This window comes from Mixophyes fleayi, chromosome 6 (genome assembly GCF_038048845.1).
Source record: "Mixophyes fleayi isolate aMixFle1 chromosome 6, aMixFle1.hap1, whole genome shotgun sequence".
NCBI classification, from domain to species: Eukaryota; Metazoa; Chordata; class Amphibia; order Anura; family Limnodynastidae; genus Mixophyes; species Mixophyes fleayi.
Window position 1 is genome coordinate 218,288,370 of NC_134407.1, and position 24,614 is coordinate 218,312,983.

The window sequence follows — 24,614 nt, forward strand, 5'->3', positions numbered from 1 at the left end:
ATAATACACTGATGCTCTGGTGTATATACTTAGACTGGGCCAGGGATTAAAAAATACATTAAACTGTGAGAAACGGGTGATGATTAAAAAGTTCTCAGTCCAGTAGCACCCCGTTTCGTGACATAGACTAATAGTAGTAGTAATATTTCTATATGCGTTTCTTATTATTGATCACATTCTCTTAATTTTATTTGATCCAAGCTGTATACTAGCACTACAACTACCAACGATTTATCTTGAAGCTGTGACTTTATAGGTTATTTGCATCTATTCTGACACTATGTAACAGGATTTTTTTCATTTCATGAGCAAAGTTAGTAAGGGGAAACACCATCTTACTGCTCAGAACAGGCAGAGGATATTGGTGATTTTTTTTCTTTATCGAAATTAAAGTTGAGGCTTTTTGCTAGCAGACTAATCTGAAACCAGCAAAACCCACAAACTCCTCAGCTACAGATTCACCTTTTCCAATTGCTTTCTCATTGTCTACTGATGATTCATATTCATCCTCAGAGGAGGGTATCTGGACTTACTTTTGTTCACTTTCCAATCAAGAAATCTGAACATTACATAAAGTGGGTGTTGTAGAAATTTCTCCACTTTGAAAAGATCTACGGGGGATTAAGGGGACACATAGAAAATGACATTCCTTGTTTTCATAAAACACTAGTGGTACACGTAATTGCTATCCACACTATTCGCCCTCATATTCATAAGTTGGAAACCTGTACAGATAAAACAGTATTAGGGTGTTTGGGCTTGTGAGGATATCGGATGACTGTTTGTCTTTCTTACTGCACCAGCTGGGTGGTTTGCCTTGAGATGGCCTTATGTACCAACCCGGTACATCCAGCACTATGGCTATGAAATCACCTTAGAAAATAGTTGGTAAAGTAAAACGTACTTTTATTGTAATTGTACAATACTCAGATTAAAGAACTTTTAGGAAGTACCAGTGGGTTCACCACACCAATACATAATGCAAAACCCTATCTGAAAGCTGCTTATAGTCAGCTTGTTCCCAGTGCTTTGTCCTTGCTACTGGGCAACGATCTTCACTCCTCTAACACCAAGGTAGGGACAAAGTCCTATGTCTCACCGCTTTTAAAAGGCTCACAGTGTTGTAAGGTTCACAGACCCTAAAGTTTCAATCACCAGCATAGTGCACTGATCCATGACCAGTCATGTAGGAAGTGTAAGTCCAGTACGGTCCTAGAAGACCACTAATGGCGGGGCATAGCCCCTTTTTATTCCTGCTCTGGTTCCTATGATGGTATGGATTGAGCAGGGCTGGTGCTAGATAGTGCCCACCAGATGGGCACCTGATTAGGAGAGGAACTGTCATAGAGCCTCCCTCATATTTCACATAAGCAGCAGCAGGTCCCCTACTGTGACTTTGGTAAGTTTGAGTGGCAAAAAAGGGCATAACCACCCTGATGCCTGAGCATCTTGAGCCATCCACAGATTTCACAGTATTTGTATGTGAAATCATGCTCTGGACATACTGGCACTTCCAGCACAATATGGCCAACCACTAACGAAGGACATCTCGTGAGTTCTGTTCCAGCAGTTGACACTGACTGTCTTGGTGTTTCTGGTCGGCTGGGTACCCTGGTGAAGTTTAGTAAAGGTTTCTCATTTAAAGGACATGATACACAGTCTATCGTTTTGTACAGAACCCACCTGGTGACCTTTAAGATCTATGTGCAATAAATCATTAAACACATATAACCTACAACATGAGGAGATACCAGTCAGGGTTAACCTTTATTTTCAAGTAGTCACTAGCCACATTTCTTCCTAAATATATGGATATGGAAGGCTTGGACCCTTCCTATTGACTGAGGTTGACTGAGCAAGCAGCTTGCTTTAGGTTAGCAGATATAATAACCTGAATCATGGTATATGAAGGCTTTTCTCTTGCAACAAAAGAGTAAATCATGTGCTTGGTGAGATGGAGGAGTTCACTCCGTTTTGACAGTGTTGTCACCTTCAGCATTTTACACCATACAATAATGCAATGAATAGAAGTACCTAACACTGGGGCTCTCATTTCAACTCTTTCCCTGAAGAGTTGGTTATTTATTATTAACAGTATTTTATATAGCACCTACATATTGCGCAACGCATTACAGAGAATGTTTAGTAATTCAGTCCCTGCCTCAGTGGAGCTTACAGTCTATGTTCCCTCTCACACAGATACAGAAACACAAACTAGAGTTACTTGTGTCAGAAGCCAATTAATCAGTATGTGTTCAAGGGGAAATGAGGTTCTTTCGGGTTCAAAGAGTTAATGGCTCGTGACTGCAAGATTTATTGAAAACTTTATCTTTATTTTGTAAAGAATATAAAAGTAAATATGATACTTAGCTGCCAATATTGAATCTCAGCAATATGTTTAAGCAACAGTCAAATTCAAGAGCTCCTCATCTCCATCTCATTATTATTTCTTTCATCTGTCATAACATGTTCCCTCAATTATATTGGGGCACTCAAAACCCGATTCCCGTTTTTGCGTTACACCATAGATACTTACCTTTTACATTATTCGATACCCTGAGATGATTTTTCCTCCTTTAGTTTGTCAACTATTATGGTTTGCAGGGATGGTTCCAGTTAACAACGACAGTTTACATTGGCGTGTCCAGTTGCTATGTCCGGTTACTAACCCTACGTCTTTAATGGGACGTCCCTTGTATTATAAATAGCTCACTGATTGGCCTGTTCGGGTTGCCCTGTAAAAGGTTTTGTTAGTGAAACGCGGGTCGGCACTACACGTGCCGGCCCTTGCTCATATTATAGCATATGTTTACGAGATCATATTAGTACCTTTATAGTAGTGATTAGGGGTATTAGCATATTGCCCCCATTACCATCCACAGTGGTTCTACTTAGGAGCATTCATTACTATTTAGTTTGCCTTAATGAAGGGACAAGATTAGTGTGTGTACCCCTTATTTTTGCAGTTTCATGCTTTCGTTTATAAGGATGAGGGCATGACAAACATACTCCTACTGGCTCTTTGTTATAAGGGCTTTATTATTATATCTATTATAAGCAATTCTATGACCACCGCATACACTATTGAGTGTATTACTGGTCTGTTATAAACAGGTCAGTTTAGGCTATAGCATTATATAGGTACTTTATTTGGCTATATCATTTATACACATATAGGGTTACTGGCGCCTCTCAGTATTGTTTCTGCTGTTTTTATCAGCTTTACTATCCAGTTCAATAATCCATTTCTCTTTTTTTTAATATTTCACTAACAATGTTTTTACTCTGTGTCATTATTATAATGCATACCAATAAAACTTGATTTATGTTTTATATACTCAACTTCCAGAGTGCCCCTGATACACACCTTTGTTTCCTGTGAATATGTTTATTTATTATGATGTGTGGGTGCACCACTCCTAGGGTGTTTGACTTTATAAAGGAGTTATAAGTTTTCTCATTAAGAAGTTGCTGACCATTCCTCTAGGACGTGTAGGACTTTCCTGGTGCTGTATATATTTTTCTCTTGGTATAATGTGCCATATATTTTGAGCTCTTTCCTGGAAAGATAGGCGAAAGTGGCCTATATTATTTCACTTCTGTCTGGCCAAGCCCTCGAATGGGCATCTCCCTTATGGGAGCGAAATTATCCTCTATTCCGCAACTGTGCTATCTTTCTATCAACATTTAAGAAGATCTTTGATGAGCCTGACAGAGTTGCAATTCTGCATTTATGCCAGTGCGCTATTCAGTTTAGAACTTTGGCTTCTGAACAGCGCTGGAATGACGAAGCTTTGGTTGCGACACTCTGGCAAGGTCTATCCGACCGGTTTAAAGATGAATTGGTTTGCATGGAACTTCCCTCTTTTCTCGATATACTTATCTCCTTGAGTAACAAGGTTGACCTCCGCTTCAAGGAGCGAACACTGGAACACTAGAGAAGACTCAGCCTCATTGGTCCAACTTACGTCTTTCTTCCAATTTCCAGACTCCCATCACTTTCCCTGAGGAACAAATACAGTTAAGCTGGTCCCATCTCTCCAGTGAGGAGAGAGAGAAGGTTCAAAAATAAACTTTGTCTCTATTGTGGTGACCCCGTTCACATTTTGGGTAGCTGCCCTAAATGACCTTGAAAATGATAAGGCCTAACGAGTTCAGGAGAGGTCTTGTTAGGTCCTATTACTTCTTCTCCAGCAGTTTCTTTGAATGATATCTTTGCTTTCTCTGTTCTACTCACGGCCCTAAAACTATCACTCTATCAGCATTCGAGAACTTGGGAGCAGCGGGTAACTTTGTCATCCTCCTCGTTTTGCCTTTCCCACTATACCTCTGTAACAGCCTCTCCACCTTACAGCCATTAATGAAAAAAAAAAATTCAGGTGGCATCATTCGGTTTAGTACCATTCCCTTAACTATGCAAATGGGATCCCTTCATAAGGAGCACATCTCTTTTCTGTTCATCTCAAGTGGTATTAAGGCTTCCGTGGCTTCGCCTGCATTCTCCCGTATTCGATTGACACGATGCTCAGATTATTTCCTGTGGTTCCTATTGTTTTTCTCATTGTATCCAAAAGGTGGTTCCTCTTCCCCAGCCCTCCAAATTTAGTCTTTACCCAGATTTATATCTACCCCCCAGTATCAGGGTTTCTCCAATGTATTCTGTGAACAAAGAGTAACCGCCCTTCCTCCACACCGAGTCTGGGATTGCAGAATAGAACTCCTACCTGGTAAATCCCCTTCTTGGGGTCATGTGTACCCGCTGTTCATCCCTGAGATCAATGCTATGGCGGAATATTTCCAAGAAAATCTAGAAAGTGGATTCAACCGAAGATCCTCCCCACCAGCTGGCACTGGTTTCTTCTTTGTTAAAAAGAAAGATGGTGTCCTGCATTTGTGCATTGACTCCTGGGGCTTGAATGCCATTATAGTGAAGAACAGATATCCAATACCTTTAATTACCAAACTGTTCAACCGGATCAAGGGCACCACCATCTTTTCCAAATTGGCCCTTCATGGAGCGTACAACCTCATCCGGAAAGAGGTGGGCAAGCAATGGAAAACTGCCTTTAACACCAGATACTGTACTTTGAATACTTGGTCATGCCGTTCGGCCTATGTAAATGCTCCTGCTGTGTTCCAGAGTTTTTTATTAATGAACATTTTTGAGATCTCCTTTATCAATCTGTAATGGTGTAGCTAGATGACATCCTCATCTTTTTCCTGGATCTCCAATCTCATCGGAGGCAAGTGGTTGAGGTTCTTACTCGGCTCAGGGCCAACCACTTATTCTGCAAACTTCAAAAGTGCCTTTTCGAACAGACTCGATTGCCCTTACTGGGCTATATAATCTCTGCTACCGGATTCCATACGGGCCACACCAAACTCAAGGCTACTCATCGCTTCTTAGGTTTTGCAAATTATTATCGTCAATTTATTAAGGTTTATTCGGATTTGGTCGTACCCATCACCACGTTAACCCAGAAAGCATCTAATGCTAGGGAGTGACCCAAGGAGGCAGTGCAAGCCTTCAACTCTCTCAAGCAGGCCTTCTCTTCTGTTCCTGTCTTACTGCAACCCAATTATTAGCGTCCTTTCTTTCTTGAGGTGAATGCATCGTATTATGGGACTGGGGCTGTCCTCTCTCAGCGTGACTCTTCTGGGAAATTGCACCCCTGTGATTTTTTTCTCTCTGACTTCTACCTGCCGAAATAATTTATGGCATAGGAGATAAGGAGCTTCTGTCAATCAAACTGGCTCTATCTGAGTGGAGAAATCTTCGGGAAGGTGCTTTATTTCCAGTAACCATTTACACTGGTCACAAGAATCTCTGGTATTTACAGTCAGCTCAATGCCTGAATCCCCGCCAGGCAAGATGGTCTTTGTTTTTTTCCCTGTTCAACCTCATACTTATCGCCCAGGCTCAAAAAACAAGAATCAAAACATGGTGGAATAAGAGGACATCTGAAGGATATTTGAAACAATCATTAACTGAGGTCTAAGGCCAAGGGTATACCCAGCATATGAACTCCAAACCGAAGAATTAAAATCAGAATGGGAAAGCTCTCTGCTGAGATGTTCTAAAGAACTGATATAAATATTGCTAAAAAAATGAGAATCTACTTTTAGAACAATATGCCAATAAAATTGAAGAATTAAGTATCAAACTACAGGAATACGAAAGCCAATCAGACTTTCAAAATAAATTTCAAATATAGGAAAAATAACTTGATGATTTAAAAAAAAAAAAGGTTATAGAACAAAAGAGAAATACATTTATAAGAGATAAAAAACAACTGTCTCAGGCAGAGTATCTAAATGAAGCCTTAAAGTATATAATAACAAAAAATTGAAATAAAGGAAATCTATCTTCTAGTAATGCTGAAACGTCAGAAACAGATTCCTTTGAAAGTGATACAAATAATTCTAGAAAGGAAAGAAACAAATCACAATGAAGTAGGAATAGAAAGATCCGTAGGGTCAGAAAGAAATCTAAGATCTAAGGAACAGGAGAGACGAGAAAGAATCTTCATTATGTGTCATTAATCTTTCAGATAAGTTCCTCACGCCAGTTCATGTTGATATTTTAAATAAAGGACTGACCTTCTAACCCTCTAAACACTTTGATCGCTTCTCATGGGGGAAGGATCTAAATTTATTTGTTAGGAAATTAGAACTTCATGCACAAAAGAATGCTCCATATCCCTTGGGATTAGAGAAGGATAATGTTGGAATCACCTACTCAGAGTTTAGGGAATTTTTCTCGAAAGAAGATATGGCTATACTACAAAATATAGATGAACTTTCAAATGAAGGATCATCAGAAGAAACAGCCACCATTTCTAGTACTTGTATTAGAACTATCTATAAGGAAAAAATCTAACTATTTCCCAAAGGTAATACATTATCCACAAATCAGAACTTTTGTTACCATGGTCTCCAAAGATTTAAACAAATTAAAATTAAGATCTGATAAAACAAGACAGACAGGAAATTTAACCAAAAGTGAACATAAAGCAATAAAAAAAATTTCAGAAATGGAATGACGTCCAAATCAAACCGTCTGACAAAGGCAATAATATTGTCATAATTCCAGAGACCGAATATAGAAAGGAGGCTTATAGACAACTTAGGGATGACAAATGTTATAAATATTTATTTTTGAACCCCACTAAGGAATTCAAGGAAATTTATGATAAAATCATTGACGAAGCCCTGGATAGGGGAACAATCATACAAGCTGATTTCAGGTTCTTAAAAGTTGATAATCCGACAGTTCCCACTTTCTATATGTTACCTAAGGTTCATAAGAGCGAGAGTGCCTCTGGGCAGACCCATTATTTCGGGTCTAGGGGGCCTATTAGAACCAGTGAGTGTGTTGATTGACACACATTTGAGAAAATATGTGACTAACTTACCTTCTTATGTACAAGACACGTTAGATGTCCTAAAAAGAGTAAATGACATCCATCTGGATAGTGATTCCTGGCTGGTTACCTGCGACATTCATTCACTATATAGCAGCATACTACATAATAAAGGAGTTGCGGCGATACAACACTTCTTGAGAATAGAAGAGAATTTAGAATTCAATTAATTTCTGGTTCAATTTCTAGAATTTGTTTTAACAGAAAACTTTTTTTTGTTTTTGATGGTAAGGTTTTCCTACAGAAATGGGAGCAGCATGTACACCTACATATGCCAACCTCGGGTGGTGGGAGAGTGAGATGGTCTTTGTAAAAGAGAATGAGATGTATACCAAACACGTCAATATGTGGATACGCTATATTGACAATATCCTTATCATTTGGGATGGAGATAGGGACCAACTCCTGGAATTCATTGATAAATTAAATCACAATAACTTAAATCTAAGTGGGGAATTCAATTGGCTGCGTTACTTGGAAAAGTAACGAGCTGCGAGCAAAAAGCCGGGTTAATATTACTGTAATAATGGTAATACATTTAACGCTTTGTTACTTTTTCAAGTAACGTGGCCAATTGAATTACCCCCTAAGACTGACTGTGGAAATTGACAAACACAAGGTCAATTTCCTTGATTTAAAACCTTACCGGAAGGAAATGTTGAAACTGATCTGTATCGCAAACATACAGCAACTAACAGCTTACTACACCACAGCAGTTCACATTTCCCATCCATTCTTGAAGGGATACCCAAAGGGGAATTCTTGCAATTAAGACGAAATTGTTCGGATGACCAGAGTTTCAGTTTGAGAACATTAGAACTCTCTCTAACAGATTTAAACAAAAGGGATACAGCAATCGAAAAGTTAAAAAAGCCTGGCGAGATACAAAAAAGATCAACCACAACCATCTGCTATCAACCATCTACAAAACAACCATCAACCATCTACAAAACAAGGGATGAAGAAGAATAAAAGAAAAACATAAGATGTATAGGAGACTTCAGTGAAGTATGGAGAACCATCAACTATATTTTATTTTACAGAAGCATTGGGAGATATTGCGGACTGATCCTGATTCAGAGGAAATATTAGAGTCAAAAGTCTCCATTAGTTGGAGGCGCTCAACAAATCTCAGAGATAAATTGGTTCATAGCTACTTCAATCCACACAAGAGAATTAAAAGTATAATGAAAGGATCCTATCCGTGTTTAAAATGTAAGGCATGTAGATACATGAAGAAGACATTGTCACTGAAGGACAGATACTGTAAAGACAATGAAATATTTGATTATATAAATTGTGATACGGAAGGAGAGGTTTATGGTTTGAAATATACTTGCACCATGTACTATATAGGGATGACTGTGAGGCCCCTAAAAAAGAGAATTTTAGGACATATAGGGAACATTAGGAATATCAAGAGAGAGAAGAATATGAAAAATTTGTAACGAGGCATTTAAAAAATGTCCATGATGACAATGCCAATGATCTCATGGCCTTTGGTTTAGAAAATATCAGTCTGGGTGTTAGAAGTGGAGACATTAAGAATGAACTGTTGAAGGTCTGGAGTCCTTGGACTGAGTTTCACGGAGCCTCCCCTCCTCTTGCATTTTAAGGCCGCTGAGCCCTAACTACCAATCTTGATCCTCGTCCCGGTTCATCATCTTCTTTTTACTTTTCTCCCTATAGCTTTGGCTAGTGATTTCCCCTGTCCCTCTCACCCCTATTCTTTCCTTTCTCTTCTCTCTTCCACCAACCCTCCCTAAATTTTCTTTTGTATTTTCATATTAATAACAATACGCTGCTTATATTACGTGGAAACTTCATTGCAGTTCTGTTTTACCTGTATTGCCTGTTTCCCTCATTGTCTCTATTGCAAAACTCAATAAAATATCTTTAAAAAAAAAAAAAAAGAGTGAACTGTTGAAACGAGAAAGTAAATGGATCTTTGTTATGGATAGCCTGACACCCAACGGAATGAACCAATATATTGATTATGGTCCATTTTTGTAGATCAATTTATGTGGGGTATTATGAATGATCTTGTTACCTCTAATTAGAGGTACTTTCCAGGGTCATTGTAGGTGACTCATCTGTGAAAAAGTTATTTTCATTAAAAGTAAGACATATTAGCTATTGATACATTGAAAATAGAAGTAGAAAATTGATAACTTTACTACCATAGGATTTAATCCTCATTATCATCTCTATATCATATAGGTGTTCACTATACCACATTCTATTACATGTTTTGCACTTTGGTCATTACACCTTTTAGAAAGATATATATTTATTTAGTAATACTTCGGTAAGATTATTTTACTTGAATTAATTTGTACACTAACACATTATGGCCAATTGGCTATCCAGGACAAACAGAATCACTTTGGCACTATTATAGTCATGTAACATTAGTTAGCATATATTGTTTTGGTAAATATAATTATGTATAGTCCCACATCTTAGTGCTTACATCACTTCCACACCACCACACCTGTATATATGGTATCATAGATTCTTTCCAGTATACACATTACTTCATAAGTTTACTACACAATTTAGGGGCATAGATCGCTGAGGTGCTACATTAAATAAAGTTTTTACTTATGAGTTTAAGTATTGTTAGTCTTGCATATTACAACTTATTATAATAATTATCACAATTAATCAATTTATGTAAATACCTTGAGGGGATATCTCTTTAAATAATCCTGATTATTTTAATATTAGAGCAACATAAATTATGTAGAAAATAGTAAATAGGATACTAATCTTGGGAAACTATTAACTAATTGGAACACAGAAGGGGCTTAATTATAATAGTGGGATCACCATATAATTTTTTACATATTTATACATATGGATTACAATGGTTCAACAAAAACTAATTTGGCTGTATTAATATCTATCACAAAAAATCACTGCTATACATGTCTTTTTTTCTATATCCAAAATGTGCCCAATCATTCATTCTCAATTTATTCATATAGTAACAAGCATTTTTAACAAATAGATTGAAACAGGCTTAACGGTGATACTGATATCTTATTGGCCAGAGGCAATGTTTACTAATTTGTGAGAGTTTGTACTAGATGTCTATCTGGAAGGAAACACTATGATTGGATAGGAGGACCAATCAATGTTATTGGCTAACAGAAGAGTCTATCAACAATAGTACTCTGCGATTGATTATACTTGTGAATAAAAGAAGACTAATCATGGACAATCAGCTTATCACCTTGAAAAAACAGCGAAACGTATGTTAGGGATCACGTTACAAAGACGTGATTCTGATCCCCATTGTTTGCTTGACTAATATTCAAAATACCTTAGGGGTATGTCCATCAATATAGAAAATGAGCACACATTTATTAATGGCAGGATAGAGAGCAACATCAATAACGAGCAATGCCTTAATACCTAGGTGTTCATAACAAATGCTATGGCAAACAACGAGTCAGCAGTTAATAGAAAACAATATATCACATGTGACAAGGGCAGCATAGTGGCTAAGTGGTTAGCACTTCTGCCTCACAGCACTGGGGTCATGAGTTCAATTCCCAACCATGGCCTTACCTGTGTGGAGTTTGTATGTTGTCCCCGTGTTTGCGTGGGTTTCCTCCGGGTGCTCCGGTTTGCTCCCACACTCCAAAAACATACTGGTAGGTTAATTGGCTGCTATAAAAATTGACCATAGTCTCTCTCTCTCTCTCTCTCTGTCTGTGTGTGTGTGTGTGTGTATATTAGGGAATTTAGACAGTAAGCTCAAATGGGACAGGGACTGATGTGAGTGAGTTCTCTGTACAGCGCTGCGGAATTAGTGGCGCTATATAAATAAATGGTGATGATGATGACATGACTGCTTACTGAAGCATAAATTAGCAGCTATTGGAGCACAGCCTAGCTTTGCCAATACTGACAGTGATACGCTATGTGGCTCACCAAACATAGATTTATTCAGTCAGATAAGATATAATGTGAAGTAATATTCACAACAAACTATTTCTAACAGTTAAACATTAATATGTTTACAAGTAATGTTATGCTATACAACGAGACAGCAGTTAACATAAAGTAACAGACCACACATGAAATGACAGCCTATTGAAGCCATAATTAACAGCTGCCGGCACACAAGCCAGTCATGTGCATACTGACAGTGCTCTTATGTGCACGAGAAGTTCCTCTTCTTAATAGAATGAGCAATTGCTACAATACCAAACCGCAACACTTTGTACATAATTCAGCAGCTGTTCTCACATTTAAATCCGTAGCACACGCATTGGAAGTGACACAACATGCACTTCTGTAATCTAGTGGTGATTCACATATAGCAGCAGCGTATTTAATTACGGCCTGTAAGAGTTAAATCTGCAGCATACTTCCTGAGCAAACGTCCATATATCAATTAGTAACACACTGACTGCGAGTGATACGATACATATGAGGGGAGTTCATGTGGAAATACATCAATGGATGTCCGAACACATGTTACTGTTGTTTGGTTGGGAATTGATATGCTGCATGTTATTAAGGGATATATATATACATATACAAGTTAACCCGTGCATGATACTCATGCATTCTAGTCAAATCAAGCTACTTAAGGTGTTAAAAAGGTTCTTGTCATGCATTTGGGCCATAGCCCCGGCCTCAACCACCAACCACTCCCCACTGTCACCCCTGGCAACCACCAACCACTCCCAACTGTCACCCCCGGCAACCACCAACCACTCCCCACTGTCACCCCCGGCAACCACCAACCACTCCCCACTGTCACCCCCGGCAACCACCAACCACTCCCAACTGTCACTTCTCCTTCAAGAAATATATATATATTTTTTTTAAATCTTTATAAACACTTTTAACAATTAACAAATTAAATTAACAAATTAAAAACATCTTAGTATACAAAATTTCAGCCCTTTCTGAATTTTTTTTTCCACACACACTAAGAATTTAGTAGGTCAGTGTATAACTCCGCCCAGCAGGTGGCGCTGCAGCTTGGTTTTATTTTTTCCACACACACAGACAGACTAACACACGCCACTAGACATTTATATTATAGATATATATATATATATATATATATATATATATATATATGAATTAATAGCTATCAGAACATTAATTGACATACTTTTGCAGTGACAATTCATTTAACACAGTGTTTAATTATCTGACTCCTAATCAGTAAAACTATTATTATGAATTTCATGTTTCATATTAGAGAAAGAGGTATTGCAATACCGATTAGTAGCTGTCAGAACAACATAATTATGTAAATATCAATAGTGGCATGTGTATATGCATAATAAAGGTTTTCAATAGTACTGCCTGTCATCCATTAAGAAAATACGAAGTACCATGTTAAATACCATATTGTGAAATACAATATGTAGAAAGACACTGGGGCTGTCTAACTAAAGTAAATACAGGCACTAAACGACATTAAAGCTCAAAACTTGCAATTGCCAGATAATTTCATACTGGGACATGATTATAGTCCTAACAGTGAGCTGAACATATTTACATCTCCATTAGGAGGGGTTGATCTATAAATGATATGGATGGTTCTTGTATTAATAAAATTCATTATGTGATATTAGCTGACCGGTGGGCATATCGTTAATGGGCATTCTTCAATAACATTAACAATTTTACAATGTACCAAATCAAATCCATTTCAAAATACCGCTCTGTTGAGGTTACAACAAGAATGACAACATTTGTAATAAAATCCAAGTATTCAAGTAAGCACTGAGGATCCGATATTGGGGACAATTTTCTTTTCTCCAATATTTTAATTCTATATTCACAATATTTTGCTACTTTCATCACCACAATCTTAACTTTATATTTCACTAGCACAATTAATAATAAATATGCATTTATTATTTTACTTAATGATACAATAAATGTGTTTTCTAAATTGTAAACAATCATTTTATGGTTGAAGCTGTAGTCTCATACTGGTATTGATAACATTAGTGCCTCCATTATTAGAACTCTTCTTCATTTCTTGTCAAAAAACAAGAACGCTGGACCTCCTGAACAGAATAAATTTATTTTGGACCCTAGAAGCACGGTGGCCTTAACTCCCGGAAGATCAACCTTCTGTCCCCTGGGTAAGATCTTCATTACACCTAAATTACATATAAAAAATATTACGTTGGGCCCAAACTTTGCACTTCTCTGGTCATGCTGGCATTAGGAAAACCTGGGAGTTACTCAATCGGAGTTATTTAAGGTCTTTCTGTTTTGATCTCAATTTCTTGCCACATGTCCCATTTGGGCCCAACACAAAGTGACTCGACAAAGTCCATATGGACCCCTGATTCCAGTACCTGTTCCTGATCACTCCTGGTCTCACCTGGCTATAGATTTTATCACAGAACTGCCAGCTTCCGAATCCTGTACAGTCATATGGATCATCGTAAATCGCTTTTCTAGAGCTGCTCATTTTGACCCTCAAAGGTCTTCCCTCCTCTTCTACCTTAGCTGATCTCTTCGTTAAAGAAATCTTCTGTCTGCACGGGTGTCCTCAGGAGATTGTATCCAACCAGGGAACTCGGTCAATATCTTAATTTTGGAGGTCCTTTTGTACCATAATTAGCAACAAACTCAACTTTTCTTCTGCCTCTCACCCACAATCTAACTGCCTAACAGAAAGAACTTAAAAAGTTTCTACGCATTTTCATTACTGCAAATCAAAACAACTGGGCGGATTTGCTTCCCTGGGCGGAATCAACAATCACTTCCATGAGGCTATCTCCAACTCCCCTTTCTTTGCAATTTACGGATGTCACCCTAAGTTACCTACCCTACCCCAGATTCCATGCTCTGATGTACCAGTGGTGAATTCTCTTTTTCTGAATTTTTCAGCCATCTGGGCTCAAGTAAACAAGAATTTAAACAATCTTCCTCTCAATACATGAGGTCAAGTAACAAGAGGAGGCTTACTGTTCTCAATTGGAAACCTGAAGACAAAGTCTGGTTGTCCACCCGCAATCTTCGGCTACAGGTACCTAGTATGAAGCTAGCACCTATATTTTTTCGCCCTTTTAAGATTGTGGAAATCGTCAATCCTGTGGCCTTTAGGTTGCAGCTCCCTTCTTTACAAATTCCTAACATATTCCATGTTTCCATTCAGTTCTCCTCTGTTAATACTCCTCCGCCTCCCATTTTGTTCCAAAATCAACAGGAGTACGAGGTCAAACAAAATTTGGACTCTCATATATCCAGGAGTACTTTGCAGGTTTGAATTGGTTAGAAGGGCTGTGGTCCAGAGGAACGCTTCTGGGTTAGAGCTACCGATGTGCATACTACCCAGTTACTAAAGATTTTCCACCAAAAAAAACTTCTGACAAACCTTTTAGGCTGTCCATCCTTAAGAGAGGGGTACTGTCACAAAACTTACGTGCTCCATACTCCTGTGCTACTGATTCCTCTGTCTATGTGTAGAGGTCAGCACTTCCTGGTTCAGCGGTCACATGACCACAGCTGGCAGGCAGAATATTCAAATCTGCAGAGTATAGAAAGCTCAAGCTGACACTGCAGCAATGTCAGAGCAATAGGTTTCCCTGTCGGTCTGACTCCCTGTTTTCTGCAGAAGCCGAACTTTACCTGTGCTTCTCCCTTGACTTGTCTGCCAGTCCTTACTTGTTGTGACCACGCTTTCTCGGCTCCTGATTTTGTACTGCTTTACTGCCTGATCTTGGCTTGTTATTGGACTTCCCTTCTGCATACTGATTTTGTACCTCATACCACTAGTGTACCAGTCTTCGGCTAGCTGAGCTGCTTTCGGATTTCCTTTTCTCTCCGCTGTGTTACGCCTAGTGCAGTGATGGCTAACCTGTGACACTCCAGGTGTTGTGAAACTACAAGTCCCAGCATGCTCTGCCAGCTATCAGCTAGTTATCTACCAGCATGCTGGGGATTGTAGTTTCACAACACCTGGAGTGTCACAGGTTAGCCATCACTGGCCTAGTGGCTGATCAGGGGGCCAATACCTGTGTATTCCCAGTCACAAAAGTCCATCCTGCCTTGCGGCAGTTCTTGGTGAAGACCTGGAGACCCATTAGACTCTCTTTAGCCAGGCTAACACATGTATCTATTACTCCAGGACTCTCCTTCTGAAACAGTCGTTACAGTCCTGGAACTCAATCACATTTAATGGTATAAACATGATTTTCAGACTCTTTATTGGTACATTACTGATTAGAATACATTCCTGCACATGTGCAGTAAGCGTCTGAGACAACGCCCTAGCAAAATATGTGGAGACGCCTCGGCCCAGCCTTCGTTAGAGAAGCATTTCACAATACACACATAACAGTGCAAAAGCAATAAAATGGAGTTAAGCGGCCCTTTTGATAGGCCTGTTACAGTATGCTTTTGGAATGTGGGATGAAACTAGAGCACCCAAAGGAAAACTACACAAACACGGGGAGAACATACAAACTCCACATAGATAGTGCCCTTGTCAGAATAGAACCCATGACCCCAGCGCTGAGGCAGCTCTGCAAACCACTGTCACACCAATGTTACCAGATAGGTGACACTGCGACACCTCATGTCATTACCACAACATGTACAATGGTACAAGGTGAGAGCAAGTGATCAACTACTTACAGACACGGGGAGACAACCTTCCTGAGAGAGCCAACCATGATGTATGAGTAATCCATCTTTCCTATTGGAACAGCTGGAGGTTTCCTTTCACTTCCCCTCTTCACACTTTTATATTAGGATCAATCAGACACTTAATAACAAAGGGTTATTTGTCTACTATTGTTTCACATTTGAATCCTCTCTAGATAACATTCCCTTATTTGTTTTTTTAATCAAGTAATTTTTATTGAATAAAAACAGTACTAAATTATACTCTACCTAACAGATAAAGTAAACAAAGCCTGTGCACCGTAGCTTATTCTATGTTGTAGATACATACAGTTCAGGATGAGTAGCAAAATACATGAATGCAGGTAAGTTAAGATACAAGTGTGCTTCCCATTAAGGTTGTCTAGTACTGGCGTTCATAGGTGTGCGTAGGCGACACCATAAAACATGCCATCAGGACTTGCTACTATTGAGTAGGTGGGAATGATTCCAAGCGGATACCCGAGCCACAGCCATAGAACATATGGGGAAGAAAGCAGGGGAGGGGAGGCCAGTTCAAGGTAGGTGAGCTGAAGTAAAGCCTAGATCAGATATACGTAATTTGTAATTTGAGGAGTACCAAGGGGACCATAGTTTGTTGAGCATTCCTGTATTTACTAAGAACACTGGGACACGACCTTTACTGCCAAGTTCTATATGGTTATCTATGCAAAGTGGCTCAGATTTCAATGTGAGTCCTGGGTCATTCTTGCCTGAAATACTGTAATCTTCCCAGAAATAGTTTAGAAAGAGCCATGGCTCAGATGTTTCCTGTCATTACAATTATGCCTAATGAGGGCAAATATCTATTGTGCTGTAGGAGATAATGTCCCATCTCACTTTTCAGTGTTTAAAATTGTTTTGCAACAATCATAAGTAACTGGATATACCTTTACCTATTACTCACTTGGCTCAATTTGGATTTGTTCCATTAGAGAAACAAGGGTTATCATCTCCAAGGCATTTAGTCTAATCTATATTGCTGAATTCAGGGGTCTTCCTGCAATATTGTTTTCTACTCATGCAGAAAAATCTAAGACTGGGCTTTCTTGGACACCACTAGACAAGTGGGAAAGTCTACAACATTAACAAATGGCAGGTTGCCAACTTGTTCACACCCTCTCATTGTGAGTATAGGGAAACAACAGCCTTTTCCGATAAAAGGCCCATCCACAACACTACCAGGCAGAACTGGTCGTTATCTTGTTTGATTTATCTTTGTTGTTGACCAGAATATTGTATCCTGCACAGAGGACTCCAAACAATGATGAAAATGTCTGTGTTTAATTTTATATTTTGTGTTAGTACAAACCTGCGTCATGCTCTAAAAACCTAATGGATAAAGTATTGATATAAAGAAAGGGCTTCTATGTACTTTAGAGACAACCCAAAAATCACAGGAATTACATTAGGCCCTGCCCAAAATAAAATTGCTGCTTTTGCAGATGACCATCTTTTCCCTGCTCCTGTGCCAAACATCTCTATCCACAACCTCATGAAGAATTGTAAAAACTCACTAGCATTAAAATCATAATTCACCAAGCTTCTCACGTTTCCTATGTGTCCTCCTCTTTTTACTTAATTTGGTCCAGGCAGTTAGTGAAATACTTGGGCACGAAGAGATCCCATGACCCCTCCCAACTTTATACTGTAAACTACCTGCTCATACTGAGGCAGATCTTCTTAAACAGGATCTGCCCACAATCACATGGTAGGTGTAATGTGATTAAAATAAGACCTATTCAGTATCGTCTTTGTTTTTTCCACATAGTTCCATATCTGGTTCCCCTTTTCTTCTTTAATTTTTTCGGGATATATAATCAAATGAAGTATTTTGTGTCCTCTCTCTTAAACAAGAAAATGTTTCCTCATCCCCAGTCTTATTTTGCATTTCATATATGGGTTTACAGACTCTTAGCTATGAAATATTTTGAGATATTCGCAGTTTATGTCTGCTGACTTGTGTTAAAAAGTGGGAACAAGTTTTTCGGGAGACTTTTTCAGATAAACAATGGCCTTAGATGTTCATATTAATACACAATGCCTTCATCAGTAGTAAGGTAGATGAGGCTGGGTATAGGCTTTATCCAGATGGTTCCATCTTCCTATGGTACTGGACATAATGTTTCCCTCTGCCTGTTCCATATCTTTTGGGAATGTCTAAAAAGCAAACACTATTGGTAGAAATTCATCCCCTTATATAAAGATCTTACTGGTATTGAGATTTCTCCTTGATCCAGCCTGTTTTTACTCTTTTACAATGACTAAGATTGAAACATATAAGAGATGTCTCCTTATTTATTTATATTCCTGCTTTCCCTATTAAGTTACATGTTGCTTAGGTTAATGTACACACAACATCTGACCATCACACCTAAACAATGTATTCAGTCACTGTGTTTCTTCTACAGATGGATCCAGTAACAGAAATACCCCAGAGAGATGTCCTCGTCCTCTTTATTCACAGGATTGTACAGAGGAAAATTACAGTATCCCACAGCAGTGTCAGGTAGATGGAATTTATTGTCTCACAAAAATACCAAAATGACTTTCACTATATGATTTGTAGAACAGCTGTGTATGTCTAATACACTGATATTCAGTATAATCTCAATTAATGAAATCAGACAGTATTAAATTATTTTTTTGTTATTTAGTTTGATGATCTGACTGTTATTAAGGTAGAAAATATAGAGGGAGAAGAAGAGATGTATGTGAGGGGTGATCAGCAGTGTAAGGAGGAGGAAATCCCTACAGATATCAGCACAGGTGAGTCATAAACACTTATTACAGAAAAGAGTGACACATTCTCCTTGTTCAGATCATACGACAATATCTTGTTCTCCATCTATACAAAACGTATCTGCCCAGTGTGTGTGGGGAGGGGGGGGGGGGGAGTCAGGAGACATTGGCCCTTATTCAATTCCTGTTCTCCTTCTCACATCATATCATTGTATGCTGCTAGCCAAGAACTGACCAGTCTTCTCCTTACAGTCTCATACATCAGTATGGGGCGCATCCTAGTGATTCAATCATTGATCATGTGATGAGATGGATGGTATTACCCATGATCCTCCCTGGGCAGTAGTACATGTGACATTACCCATTTTCATCCTTGTGTAATAATTCCTGAATGTTTTATTCCCAGTACATGTAACATTGCAATACTAAAGCAGGTTATTTCCTGTATACATCCCATCACAACACACACTTCACACAAACTCTATCTTCTTGCACTCACAGAACTATAATCACACACCCATCATTGTACCATAGCTCCCCTCATATCTCTGTGGTTGGTGCTTTGTACTGTTGCTCTTCATCTTCTGACCTGTCTCTGTATCCTGCTCTGCCCTTATGCTTTCTTACACTTTTTGCTGTTGCCTGTCTGTGCCCTGCTCCATTCTCTGTCCTAATGCTCTCTTACATTTTGAGCTTCATAATTCTGTGTTAATATTTCCTACTGTGCTGTATTGCTCTGTCAAGCTGCTCTCCTTCCCTCTCAGTGCTTGTTTACACAGAGGCTTTAGCCTAAATTAGTAGCATTACACTGGCCACAGGGCTATGCTGCCTGATATTGATATATAGAGGCTGTTTCACTGTTTTGTTTTGCTACCTACATGTCCACTCGGTGAGCTTTGAGTAGTGTAGACCAATGGAAAGGATGTGGTGTTAATTTAGCTCATGACTACTCTGCAACCAAGACTCCAATGTTTGTCGGTGAGGGCAGTGTCTGTATGAGCATTGTGATTGAACAAATTCACTGGCTAATGAGGCTCCCTGCCCTATGATTCTGGCTGGGCAGTATGTGTGTGCCTGGGAAATATGACACATGAAAGTCTGTATTTTTGCATTGTCCAATTTGGCTTTGCAATCTTCCTGTCCCTGTGGCTGTGTCTATGCAACGTGCTTAGATTTGTAATGAAGCGTTCTTGTTTGAAAATAGAAATTAAACAATTGAACATCTTGAACTCACTAAATGTATGAAAATGTTCTAATGAATGTCTGTTTCCATATATCTATTTTATTTCCAGCAAATGGATACACAAGCAGGAATACCTCAGAGGGATATCTCGTTTTGTCTCCAGATTTTAAAATAGAAGATAATAACATCATACAAGATTTTCCAGGAGGAAAACCCATTACTCCAAATATGCATCCAGTACTTCACAGTGAACATATATCATTTGATCATATTGCTACACCTAGTACAGCTCACAGAGGTGATACAAAATTTCAATGTTCTGAATGTGGAAAATGTTTTACACATAAATCAGGTCTTGTTGTACATCAGAGAATTCATACAGGCGAGAGAACATTTAGATGTTCTGAGTGTGGGAAGTGTTTTGCACGTAAATCATATCTTCTTACACATCAGAGAATTCACACAGGTGAGAAGCCATTTTCATGTTCTCAGTGTGGGAAATGTTTTACACGTAAATCCAATCTTCTTAACCATCACAGAATTCACACAGGTGAGAAACCATTTCCATGTTCTGAGTGTGGGAAGTGTTTTGCACATAAATCAGATCTTCTTACACATCAGAGAATTCACACAGGTGAGAAACCATTTCCATGTTCTGAGTGTGGGAAGTGTTTTGCACATAAATCAGATCTTGTTAAACATACAAGAATTCACACAGGTGAGAACCCATTTTTATGTTCTGAGTGTGGGAAACGTTTTACAGATAAATCTAGTCTTGTTACACATCAGAGAATTCACACAGGTGAAAAGCCATTTTCATGTTCTGAGTGTGGGAAATGTTTCACAGCTAAATCCAGTCTTGTTACACATCAGAGAAGTCACACAGATGAGAACCAATTTTCATGTTCTGAGTGTGGGAAATGTTTTATAGTGAAATCAGATCTTGTTAAACATAAGAGATTTCACACAGGTGAGAAGCCATTTTCATGTTCTGAGTGTGGAAAATGTTTTACACAGAATTCAGATCTTGTTAAACATAATAGGATTCACACAGGTGAGAAACCATTTCCATGTTCTGAGTGTGGGAAATGTTTTCCAGTTAAATCCAGTCTGGCCATACATCAGAGAATTCACACAGGTGAGAAGAAATTTTCATGCTCTGAGTGTGGGAAATGTTTTACACATAAATCCAATCTTATTAAACATCAGAGAATTCACACAGGTGAGAAGCCATTTTCATGCCCTGAATGTGGGATATGTGTTGCACATAAACCAGATCTTGTTAAACATAAGAGAATTCACACAGGTGAGAACCCATTTTCATGTTCTGAGTGTGGGAAACGGTTTACAGATAAATCCACTCTTCTTAAACATCAGAGAATTCACACAGGTGAGAAGCCATTTACATGTTCTGAATGTGGGAAATGTTTTGCAATCAGATCAACTCTTATTGTACATCAGAGAATTCACACAGGAGAGAAAACATTCTCATGTTCTGAATGTGGGAAATGTTTTGCAGATAAATCTAATCTTCTTAAACATCAGAGAATTCACACAGGTGAGAAGCCATTTTCATGTTCTGAGTGTGGGAAATGTGTTGCACAAAAGTCAGAACTTCTTAAACATCAGAGAATTCACACAGGTGAGAAGCCATTTTCATGTTCTGAGTGTGGAAAATGTGTTGCACATAAATCAGATCTTGTTGTACATCAGAGAATTCACACAGGTGAGAAGCCATTTTCATGTTCTGAGTGTGGGAAATGTTTTACACACAGACTATCTCTCTTAAAGCATCAGATCATACACGCAAGAGAAAAGCAATGTCCCTGAGCTGATAGATATGAAACCACATGTAAAAGATGTACATTTTATAAATGTAAATGATGCAGATAGGCATTAATACATTTACAGAGTGTATACTAATAAAATAGAATGTCCAAATATTGATTCATCATTATTCATTTATTGCAAAAGTGCGTGCATTCAAGAAAGATAGTACAACTGAACTGAATGTCACAGAGATGGTAGATTCCACAAAAGAACCTTTGGCTGGGGTAGCTTTAAGAGACACACCATGTCTGGTCAAGTAAGTAAGGTAAAAACTGAAGTCAAAGAATTGTAGAAGGTAGAATTGTGATGGACAAAGCCAATGTCAATGGATTGGAGAAGGTAGAATAGGGTACAGTCAATAAAACAACTTTTCATAAAAACAAGCAGAGAAATGCAAGATAAAACTTTGCTTGTGCTAAGGTTTGATAACATTAAGATATGGTTACCCACTGCCTCCTATAGAGTCTTCCTCCAATCCTATCTGGTCTCAAGGCTGAGTATCTCAGAATCTTATCTTCTTCCTGTGAAGAAAGTAAAAATTAGGAACCCACTAGGACAGTAGTGAGCACTTCTGCTTCATATGAGGTTTCTTTCTTCCCCGAGTTCGCCTTAGGACACCTGCGCTACGATTTGACAGGTGTTTTGCCCCAATCAAATTCTCCTCCTGCCACTGTCCTAGGAGTGGGTCCTTGGCCACCTGTGGCACAACAGCCGGCTGCTCCTGATTTTATTCTTTGCTTAATAAGCAAAATGGAGGCAGTTGACGTGACATCTTCTGCACAGTGAAGGGAGGTCAAATGGCATACCCAGAGGAGGAGAAATGTAGGTGTCACCTGTATGTATATAAAAATACATTTTATTACCTGTACTCTAGTAGTTGAACCCCAATGACTGGAGGCAGTGTGGAGATGGGGCCATGAGGAACCAATAGATGGCTGTTCTTCAACTGACTAGATACATTGTATTCACATTGAAGTGGTCAAGTCGGGTCAGTACACAGGTGAACTGCAGTACAGGCGAAGGTTTCAAGGGTTAACTTGGCGTGGTCCAGAGGTCAAGCTGGGTTAGTACACAGGTGAACAGTAGTACAGACCTATGAAATGGCCACTGAACTCCATTTTGTCGTTTTCATACTTTTCTGTTTGTATTGTAAAATGCTTATCTGATCAAAGGCTAGGCAGAGAAGTCTCCACATATTTTGCTAGGGTGGTGTCTCAGATGCTTTCCAGACATGTGTAAAGAATGTACCTTTCTTTTTAGTAGTGTACTAATAGAGAGTCTGAAAATCATGTTCATACCCTTAAATGTAAGTTGATTTCGAGACCCTTCTTTGTTCTCTGAGTGTAAAGGCTGGAATGCAGCCAGAAAGACATTTGCCTCATGACTGGACCTTGATGCAGAAAGGTACCTGATGTTTCTCCAGCTTTCGTGTGAAAGGAGGGGTCCTGGAAATTGATTGTTATTTGAACATATTGTGAGATTCAATATTGGAAGCTAACTATTAATTTGCTTTTACATTTATATTATGTTCATTGTAAAAATAAAGATAAACTTAACACTTGCAGTCGTAAGTCATAAACTCTTTGAAACCAAAAGAATCTCGTTCAACCTGGACACTTTTTTAGTGTCTTTGAGCATTGTTTAATGACGTCAGTACACATTGTGAAAGAATCCTGAACTCTGCACATGCGCAGAATAACAAAGATCTTCATCCAGGGATCCTTACTCAGTTTTGTCGGGTGATGACAGGAGCTCCAAGAACCAGATGGATGGGCAAGTTAGGAGTACTGACTTGCCCGAACAGGTGAGTCACACCCTGTCTGTCCAGGGAGAAAGAATGGCTGGCTCTGTCAATCGTGACAGAAGGGTATTGTGCTCTCCCTCCTTCCTCTGTATGGCCCTTTTGAAGGCTGGAGGCCGGCGCCAGTAACACCAGAGAGGAAAATCTGTGCCAAACTTCCAATTTATGCAGACCCAAGGTGGTTACAGGATCTGATAACTTTTGATACAAACCTTCCTTAGAAGGAGATCCACTGCTATAGTCCCTAAAGTGACGTTAGGCAGAATGCTGACCTACCTCCACAGGATGCACTGAACTACTTTGCAGCTTTATGATGAACCAGGTTAGTGAGTTCGTCCAGGTTGGCTCCACCATCTTGTTTGCGTCCCCTGCAAATGTGGTGGAGTGTGTCCTCGGTCTCGTAAGACATGTCGTTCTGAGTGTTCATTTGGCAACTTTGGCATGTGGAACCTGTAAAATACATAAAGATCTTTCCCCCAGCAGCCTTGGACCTGGAACTGACTCCTTTGGCTGACATGATAACAGTGAGACAACAGGGAGAATAGCTGTATGACACAATTCCTGAAGAAAGTGAATTTGCAGGCAGGTATATAGAAAGCTATATATCTGTTAACTGCACAATAGTACAAAAAGCCAAATTTGAATGTGTAAAAGCAGATCAAACACTGACTTATCAAGATCAGTACTCTATGTGAAAAATAGTAGTAACACACACACACACACACACACATTGGTTAAATAAGTCCTTACTCAATGTACTGTATTCATGAAAAACATAAGTACAGTAACAAAACAGAATAGCTAATATCAATAAATAAATAGCCTGAAAATATAGTCAGTGACTGTATTGCAATCTCAAATACACCACACACAGCCAATAGACCACTGAATAAGCTTATATATCCATATAAACAGGCAAAATGTTTGCACACAGCTTCTGGCACTACTGAGATGATCTCCAGCCAGCAACCTG

The 24,614-nt window shown here is 38.9% G+C and overlaps 2 protein-coding genes across 7 annotated transcripts in view; one reads left to right on the forward strand and one right to left on the reverse strand.

Moving 5' to 3' along the window:
• Positions 1-23,401, forward strand: part of LOC142159792 (uncharacterized) — a 143,270-nt gene extending 119,869 nt beyond the window's left edge. For 2 of the 3 annotated variants that reach the window (XM_075214528.1, XM_075214527.1), the window contains exons 7-9: positions 18,497-18,594; positions 18,743-18,854; positions 20,120-23,401. In XM_075214528.1, the coding sequence (XP_075070629.1) occupies positions 18,497-18,594; positions 18,743-18,854; positions 20,120-21,840 (1,931 nt within the window). In that variant the 3' untranslated portion in view covers positions 21,841-23,401. The remainder of the gene's footprint in view (positions 1-18,496; positions 18,595-18,742; positions 18,855-20,119) is intronic. The other variant, XM_075214529.1, reaches the window with a different exon arrangement.
• LOC142159947 (uncharacterized) overlaps positions 1-24,614 on the reverse strand; it is a 502,572-nt gene that overhangs the window by 84,198 nt on the left and 393,760 nt on the right. The gene's annotated exons all lie outside the window — the stretch shown is intronic.